Here is a 9,734-nt window from a genome sequence, read left to right on the forward strand (position 1 = left end):
GTACAGTGTTGATCTGATTGTAATTATTTGACATTTTTACTGTGTTTCTTAATAAAACAGTATATTGACACATCCTTGGGTTTGGGTTTTGTCATATGACCACACCAATATATGCCCCTTTTGCACTGATCCATCCAAATTCACACAAAAACAAAAATACCTCTTTCACAAATGGTACTTCTAATGGTCACAGGGTTCTCTTAAAAAAACTCAGGGGACAACTCAGGTCAAACACACTCGCATCTATCCGAGGTTATGAGATGATGTCATGGGAAAGTCCAGATCATTAAAGAACACAATTTTGTGGACTGGCCTTTTGCTACTTTTTGGCCACCAGTGATTTGATGACTTTTGAATGTATTGTGTTTTTTAAGTAATTTGAAATTATTCAGGAGCTTCCTAGTACTGGGCTGGTGTGAACCATCCACTGTGTATCTTGTTAGCATAAGTCAAATTGAACCTGTAGATAAAAATGCCACTTTAAATTCAGCTTTAAATAACTGATTTAAACTGTTGCGTTCAGTCCCAATTCAAGTTGTCATTAGACCTGATAATATTGTCAAATCAGAATAAAATACGTAAATGAGATGTGAGATGCTATTGGAAAATATGTTTTAATTATCTGCAAAATAAATGTTATCTAAATACATTTTATATAGAAAAGTTATTGTATATAGACAACTTGTATGGCAATTTTTCACAGCAAACAAAAATTAATTAGACTGAAATGCAGAGGTATTAAGTCTAAAAGGAGTCATCCAAACATGCAGTCAATTCTTGTGAAATATCTTTAACAGTTGTCAACATTGCGCAAGATACATATTGAGCTTGTCCCAAAGCTATGAAAAAATACTGTATAAACATTTGAGACAGTAATACAAAATGGATCACATCTAGTGATAGCACATGGTAAATTTAATATACATGTAGTATAAAAAGAGCGTATATAATTGTAGGTAACAAAGATGTAAACTTCATATATGCATAAATGACGCCTGCGTCAGAAAAAAAAAAAAAAAAAAAATATATATATATATATATATATAAAAAAAAACTGAAACTACGGCCAAGAACAGATCTAAATCAATACCACAATCATATTTGAATGCATTCTGTATGAGCATACCCAATGAAAACACATCAAAATAACCCAAGACCTGGAGTAATGTTGAGGCTTGTATCAACCTGCTGGATGTTGTGAGAAATGCAAAGGTGTAAACGACAACAAGGGTAATGAAAGAGTCTTGGCATCAGTAACAAAGCCCAATTACATTGGGCCCCATCTTTCTGTTTCTCATTTTCTCATCAAGGGCTCAACCTCCACGCTTGCAGGCAGGAGTGCTCCTCCAGGCCTCTGTGCAGCGCTCCAGAGGGTTGAGCTAAGTGCTTCTAGCTGGCTTTGCTGGCTAGCTAGCTAGGCCTTCTGAGGCTTTTGCAGTAAACATGAACCACAGTGATGGCACAGGACACTACCAAGCTCATAACTTGGCCTCGGCCTGCAGCTGCTCCAAGAGGGGGTTGGCCTCACTGTTTGGGGTCTCCACACTGTCTCGCCGCACAATGCAGGTGGGCCGGTGTCGGTTAAGCATTAGGATCAATTGCTGACGCTCGTGCTTCAGCTCTTCAATCTGGGCCTTGAGGTCAGAATTCATCATCTCTAGCCTTTCTGATTCCTGTGACAGCCAAAATGACAAAAACAATGAATCGATATTACATGCCAAAAGCCTGGTGAAATCGATGTACACGTGCGCATTCTTATCCTTCATCTGTAAATGACTTTAGGTGGATATGTTGTTGTGATCACTGTTGGCACAGGTGTAATCATTGTCATTTGACTACTTTGGTACACAATAATACCTGCTGGTACTTTTTAAATATGGCTGCTGCTAAGACATACAACTGATTTTACAGTGCATCCAGGAGGGGCACTTCATTATGATGGAACTGAATGGAGAAGTACAGGGAAAACGCACCATCTGAAAGACTCTACTGTAGAAATGTATTTGAATATATCAGGGAGTAAATAGATCAGCATGGTGTGCACTTTGATCAGAAGCAAAACAAGACATCAGAAAATGATGGTGGTCTTTTGATAGTACCTCACCTTTTGTAGATATTCTGTTCTCTCTTTCTTTTTGTTTCGACATCGCGCTGCTGCTACTTTGTTCTTCTCCCTTCTCCTTTTCCTCCTCTCCTCCTCCTCGTCTCTCTGAGCAACACCAAGAGTAAACAATACATAAACAATAAATAAGGCTGTTGACATCAATGGATATCAAAGCTCATTTGACATTTCATATCAAATATAGGGATTGACACAACAACATTTTCAGATAATGCATAGAGACCTTTTTAAGAGGTGTTTTGGGATAAAAAATACAAAAGTCAATATATTCAATATATTGAAGTATATTCAAACCAGTTATATAGACAAAATGCTACCAATGAGCCGCAAAGCTAATTAAGTATTCTGCTTCAAAGTAGTAGCAAAGATCCTTTAGAACTCAAAAACTAGAAGGTTTTGCTTTCTCAACCGTCTCTGGTAGTGACTTCACTAGCTGCGTAATACTGAGGTGTTCTGCCAACTGCTTTGTGGTCCTTACCTCAGTCTTCATGGGCAAGACTCTTTTGGACCTCTTGCCCAGCAGATGCAGTGGAGACAGCATGGCACCCAGACTGCAAAGGTCAGCATACTTGAGCTGATCGGTCAGTGTTGTGGCAGAGATGCCTGCTAGTAGTCCCAGACCAGGCAAGGAGCCGGCCGCCACGGAGGGATCAGGGATCGGCCCGGGCATCATGTTACTCCCTCCTACGACCACAGCTGAGACACACAGAATTGGACAAAAAAAAGAAATGTTCAATTTAATTTTTGTTCATACAAAAGTAGGTATCAGACACAAAATGTGGTATATTTTTTGCTGCGCTGACTGAGTATCAGTTTGACAAGCAACCCTCTCAGTTCATTATGCTCTTTGATCCCTAATTATTGTAAATTGCCTTCAAAACTGAATTTGACACTTTTAGATAAACAATACCCTAAATGTCTGAACAGTAAAAAAGACACAAAAAAAACTATTGCTATTACATTTTTCATAAAACAATGCACTTTAAGGAAACCATTATGCCACATTATTACTATTTGATAGATGATCCCAGTGATATTTCTTTTTTTTTTTTTTTATTGGTAATTCAAGTACAATAAGCATGGGTCAAAACAATCCATAAGGAATCCATCTATGTACAGGATCAGGTGTAATTAAAAGGAGGAAGCAAGAGAAAAAAATAAAATAATAAACAAAACAGAAAAATCCCAGAAAAAGATCCCAGTGATATTTCATGAAATGGGCTGTCCTGCACCTGTGTGGTAATTCGTCACTAGAGGGCGATAGAAACAAGATGGCCACACTTTGGAGGCCAGCTGCCAGCATCCACTTCCTTAAGTCAGTTATCTACAATGTAGCGTAGCCGTAGCTACTTGCTCAACTTTTTCTAAATATGCCTTATGTGCTTGTCTGGAATATTTAAAGACATTTGGGCACTTAATAAAAGCTGGCCATGTAATCAAACAGGAGCTTAACCTGTTTCTACACCAACATGGCACAATAATTAATAACATAATTATTAATAACAGAAATGATCAGGGAGACCCTCTGTAATCGACTTCCCCTTTCACGAGCCATGGGTCACGCAGGGTTTCTATGCTATGCAGACTATGGAAAGAGGTGATCAGATCCACAGAACAAGCTGCACAAGGCTGAGAAAATAATTAATGGATTAATAAACAAACAAACAAACTGATAAAAAAACACCTCTGATCCCACTGCTTCAAGACCAGTCCAGAGCATGTCCTGTCTTGTTCAGCCCTCATCTTTAAATGACATACTACCTAAATTTACACTACAAATAGGCCAGAACAATTACATACTGTTTATAAATGACGACAGTGTGACGATTTGTTAAGTCACTGTGAAAACAAGATTGCTTTTGACCATTTGTGATTTTCTCTTTGAGACATTGGTGAATCCCAGAAATGGGTAGGCCTAATACTTATCAATACTTATTTAAAAAAAAAAAAAAAAAACATTCCAGGGAATGCAAGATAATCAAAACATGCTATGGTACAATCTATTGAAAAATCAGCTGTTAATTATTTTAGATTTTTTTTTGCTCTGGCCAAAATAACATGTGATTTGAATATAGAGGTTGGTCCATTTTTGTGCTGCCAATCAGCAAGCAGAGGGGAGTGGTTTAAGTAGTAAAGAAGATACGTTTAAATGTGGCAACATTTAGGTGATATGGATGATGTTGAGAGATTCATAAAGAGTGCTGCATTTAGGTGATATGGATGATGTTGAGAGATTCATTAAGAGTGCTGCATTTAGGTCATATGGATGATGTTGAGAGATTCATTAAGAGTGCTGCATTTAGGTCATATGGATGATGTTGAGAGATTCATAAAGGGTGCTGTATTTAGGTGATATGGAGATATGGATGATGTTGAGAGGGTTCTATGATGTGATCTATTACTCTATTACAGATGGGATACTGAGAAAAACAGAATAGGAATTCACAAAGGACTTTGATGATGCAAGGCCTCCCAAAGCATGTCCAATCCTGTAATCTTTAAATGGCATACTGCCTGATTTCACAATGGACCAAACAAGACACTTATAAATGATGACATGTGAAACATGAAAACAGAATCACTGTTCTCTTTTTTTAGGGGTGGCAGTATGATGCACAGAAAACTCAAGCCCCATTCACATGCACTGCGATACTCTTGTCGCCTTTAAAGTATGTTAACTTTGTTACACAACGTTTTGTGTCACCATTGGTTATTACACCTGTAATCCCTGAATTACAGTTACATTACAAGGTATCTTGTCGCTAGTCACAGTGTTCGTGAATGGGGCTTTACTTGGTTGTTGTGAAACAGACTATAAAATATAATTACCACAGTCAAATGCTCCCCCCTATAACACCAACACATTGTCAGACTGAGAGTACTGAATTGTGAATGTTATATTTATCAGTAGTTTATGTCCTGATGTCCATATTTCTGTTTCTTAATATGTGCCCTTACATTCAGAATTATAGTTGGATAAAAGAATTCAACTAAGTTACCTGTTTCACTTGTATGTGCTCTTCCACATAAAATGACTGTTTTTATCTCCTCCTGTTCCTGTACTGTCCCTGTGTGTGACTATGTGTTTAGAGATACAGAGAAATATATTCCAGATTGCCAGGTCGGCATCAATCATGATCTGATTCATGGTGTGTTCCACATAAGATGGGATGACCAACGCCATCGCCAGCCTGGAAGAATACTTACTGCAACCCCAGACTATTTTCCTGTTTAGTTTAAGCAGCTGGTGGCCTTCTTTAGGGTTTCTCCCCTTGTGTGCATCACTGTAAATAAAACTCAGTTCCTGGTTTTTCCTACAATTGCCTAACTGGATCTTTATTCTTCTTTGGTATCAAAATGACCATCAATACAGAGACTGAAAAGGCCTTTGGCACCTTAAAAATGTACTTTTATTAACTTTATACTACAGTACTCTCTGTCTGTGGCTGATACATCTTAAGGCTTTCCTACACCAGAATGTTGTTTTAAACAGAATTACAAGGACTCATTCAATCTATCTAGCAGAGGTCTGGTAAATATACAATAAGAAATGTACTGTAGTTCAGAGGGGTTTTTCCACAAAGCTAAAATGAAACTGCCTATTCCCTGGACAACAGGGGGAAGAGGTGGGAGAAAAAGAGATTATTCATTCAGTCTTAATCACAGAAATAAGACTTGTGAACTGGCATCGACCAGGGGCCCACAAAAGGCATACTTGTGGTTTTAGGTACATTCACTGCATTGCATTCAATCCATGTACGGTGTAAGCAGTCCAGTACTCAACACCGTTATTCTCTCTCTCTCTCTCTCTCTCTCTCTCTCTCTCTATAAAATAATATAATATATGAATTTCTGTCATTTAAAAAACAACTGGATGTGTTCCATTATTTTGAGGTTGTGGTGTGCCTTTGTATACCTTTCATACAAATACACAAACAAACAAACATACAAACAAACAAATGTCCCCTCAACAAGAGGAGCAGACAAAGAAACCTGGAAACAATATGGAACATCATGAAACCTCATTGCACAATATTACTATTTTGACATGGGTCTCTAACTCAATGGCTTTGACCGGTATGCCATTCTGGGGGCTCTGATTACACTTGAGCAAGGCCCTGTGAGGCAACCTCATATTTCATTTATTTTGAGAGTTTTATTTATCTCATGCTGATGATGAAAATCATGGAAAAATGTAATTTAAGGAACTTTTAACACCCTGCAAGATACAATACAAAGAATAATGTCCATCTCAGTCACCCCGATCCTCACCCCTCGTACACCCCTCAAAATGTCTATGGAATGTTGCAAAATACTCCCATTTACAAATAAAGATATTAGTAAATGTTTTGAACATTTGAGTTAAAGGTACCATCTCATCAAATGTCTACGGTCTGCTGGCAACTACTTAAATGCTGATATATTTTTTCACTTTTGCCATAGTGGACCTCACACAGTAACATTCTGTTAAATGATCATACTTTCTCTTACAAATGAAGATGTCAACATAAAGAATAAGATGTCCAGATGTACCAACATTCTTGTTCTTGCTCTTGTGCAGCCCTGGCGTGCTGAATGATGAATTCAACTTGACCAAAAATTGGAGGCACATAGCTGATTGTTTATTGTTAGCATAGGTAACACCCCCTATATATTTATATAATTTAACAGAATAAAACAATAACCACAAACACCAACCACAACTATGTAAGAATTCACGTCTTAGATATAAGGTAAACGGATAAGCATTCAAGCGACTTTTGAAGATCCCAACACTATTGCTAGAAAAAAGAGTAGTTGGTAAATAATTCCACCAACGAGGAACCACAGTAGAAAGGAGTCTTGACTGTGACCTCTTAAGCCAGGCTGGGTAACCACACAAGTTCCATGTTCTGATTGAATAATCATGACAATTTCCTAAAGTACTCCAGAAGAAAAATTGATGTGCAATATCAATGGGGATGTTCCTGTACAACAATACTAAGGAATACTGCCCAGCAACATTGTTCAAAAAATCTAAAAGATCATTGAAGGGAATGCAAGATAATCAAAACACGCTATATGTTAAATCATGATAATTATTCAGGATTTGTCTTCAGGCCAAATTAAGGTTGTTGGGTCCAAAAACCAAGGCCTGTAAAATATGTCTGTTCAGATCGTATGTCTTCATAGTATGTAATCTATGGGATTCATAAAGGATGCTGCATATGATCTATAGAGTGGTTCTCAAACTTTTCACAATGAGAACCACCACCTCAGAAAACAATTAGCTCTCCAAAATACAGTAGCATAGGCCAATTTAACTACTTATTTTACATTGTACATACTGTATACTGTCATGCATCAGTTTTTTTTTTCTTTCAAAAAAGACAAAAAATAGTTTACATTTAACTTCATTGATCACGTGGCTAAGGATTTTTATTATATATTTTGATATAATCTCCAATATGTGATCCTGAGGAAAATCAGAATAGGAATTCTCAAAGGACTTGCGATGATGTAAAAGTAGACCTACAGTGTCTGCCAACTGAATTGAATTTCCCCTTGGGGATCAGTAAAGTATATATCTATCTATCTAACTGGATTTGGTAAGTGACAGTGATGGAAACAACTTTTAATGGTAGAGAGTCTACAGGTTAACTCAATTTGAATATGTCAATTACACAGTATGGCTAATGCAACTGATACAAATGAACTGAATGTTTCAGCATAATAAATTCTGAGGACGGTAAAATAAGATGCATGCACCAAATGTAGATATAGGCCTACAAAAACAGTTATTTATCCAATGATTTTGAATTATCCTATAAAATGTGTTGTTTCTAAAAGTAGGCCTGATACATCCAAAGTCATTTTATGTCATTCAGTTTACAATAATGAAGGGCAGCTGGTAGATACGGTTTTAAGGCCTTCACGTTTGCTCCACAGCGTAGGCTATGTGACAGTCCAGTGTCATGACTTGAAGCGGAAGTTAATAGTCAGAAAGGCATGTAGTCTACCCTTACATAACAACACCACCAGAAGCAAGGTGACTAGACTCTCAATTGTCTCTTCTCGAAAAATCCCAAGTTCAACGTGAAACGATTCGTGAGAGCAATAGACTGCAACATAGACGGTTGTGAATAGAATAAAAACGAATTAAGAAAAACGCAACATTTGCTATTTTTTCCTACCCATGTTGGAAATTTCAGGAAATAGTAGGCTAATGTTGCAAGTTTAACTGCAACGTGAGCATGGCGCTTAGCACTAACCACCACACTAAAAGTTAGTAAAACTTTTTTTGATTACCTGGGTTGGTTTCCGTGTTCAGCAAATGTCCTTTTTTGGGATCAGAAGATGGTCTAGAGTATATTTTAAAAAGTGGATATCGTTGCATCAGCCCGTTTCTTTACCGATCCCTATTTTGAAGATTTGGGAATGCGGAAGTCAGTTGCTGTGCCAGCCAGACGAACGCAGGGATGGACAGACGCAACATGACAAAACCAAAGGGCCAGTGAAGTGAAGGAAGAACCGCTCGCTCCTCCCCTTGGAAACCAGAAAACAAACACATCATTGAAGCTTTTCTGCTGAAAAGACCCCTTGGCATTCCTATTTTCCCCTTAGACCACATGGCTTTTCTGTTCCTTATGTGTAACATTTTGGAGAAGAATTAGGCCTGTAGCATTTGTGGATGTGGAAATTAGTTGTTAAAACTCCTGCAGACCTGTAGGCCTACTGTAATAATTAGAAATGTGTTTTCAGACCTCAGAAATGCTGAACTAAATCCTCCTGGGTCGGAGAGAAATTAATTATTTAAACATACATAGGGCGTACTCTCCCTTTTATATTAGCCTGCAAGGCATAGCCTAGGCCTTGGGCCAGACAAATCTGTGCGTGCATTAAAATGTTCTCTGACATGGTTTGGTGTCAGACAGAAAATAGTCTACATCAGTGGTTCTTAACTGGTCTGGCTTTGGGACCCACAATTTCCCATGTTCATTTAGTTGCGACCCATATATATATATTTAGTGATCAAGCCAACGGATACAGTGAGCTACATGGTGAGACACGCACAGTGCCTGTAGGCCTACTTGTTTGAAACATGCTGATGTTTGGCATTACATTTGTGAAGTCTTCAACTCCTGATGTCACCTTTCAAAGTACTCGACAGGTTTGTCTTAGTTTCCATGGGCCATTTTAGTTTTGATGGTTTCATGCTCTCATGTGCCAGCCATTCACTGCACACCACACACTGGGGTTTCGGTCCCATTTTGTCCCCAATTTAAGTGAATCCATATCCTACTTCAAATATTCAGGGTCATAGCCTACTTGCGTATACCACAAAACTGATGTCTAACATTAACATTGATCTAACTGATGTCACATTAACATTGTCTGTCCATGGCAACGACTGATACGAATAAAGTCTATCAAAATAAAGGTCAGATATTAGATCTGACAAAGTAGCCCTTAAAATGGCTTTTTTTTTTAACCCACAAGCTCCGCAACCCACCCAGAACGGTTCCGCAACCCACTTTTGGGTTCCAACCCACCAGTTAAGAAACACTGGTCTACATGATTATCAATCTAGCAAATAAAAATCAGCATGCATCTCTGCATAGACCTAGTCTAT

The 9,734-nt window shown here is 38.0% G+C and overlaps 1 protein-coding gene across 1 annotated transcript; it reads right to left on the minus strand.

Moving 5' to 3' along the window:
• Positions 1–774: 774 nt before the first annotated feature.
• jdp2a (Jun dimerization protein 2a) lies at positions 775–8,599 on the minus strand. Its single transcript, XM_042073112.1, has 4 exons — positions 8,411–8,599; positions 2,601–2,818; positions 2,105–2,209; positions 775–1,673 (listed from the first exon to the last, which is right to left on the minus strand). Exons 1-4 carry the CDS (start codon positions 8,496–8,498, stop codon positions 1,479–1,481), a joined length of 606 nt encoding a protein of 201 aa, XP_041929046.1. The 5' UTR covers positions 8,499–8,599; the 3' UTR covers positions 775–1,478.
• Positions 8,600–9,734: the final 1,135 nt, after the last annotated feature.

The sequence above is a fragment of the Alosa sapidissima genome, chromosome 19 (genome assembly GCF_018492685.1).
Source record: "Alosa sapidissima isolate fAloSap1 chromosome 19, fAloSap1.pri, whole genome shotgun sequence".
Lineage (NCBI taxonomy): Eukaryota > Metazoa > Chordata > Actinopteri > Clupeiformes > Clupeidae > Alosa > Alosa sapidissima.

Coding starts and splice junctions, on each gene's coding strand:
- jdp2a (XM_042073112.1), bottom strand. CDS start 8,498: ATGCAACGATATCCACTTTTTAAAATATACTCTAGACCATCTTCTGAT. Junction 2,819..8,410: donor GAACACGGAAACCAACCCAG/GTAATCAAAAAA, acceptor TGTGTGTCTCAG/CTGTGGTCGTAGGAGGGAGT. Junction 1,674..2,104: donor GAACAGAATATCTACAAAAG/GTGAGGTACTAT, acceptor TGGCTGTCACAG/GAATCAGAAAGGCTAGAGAT.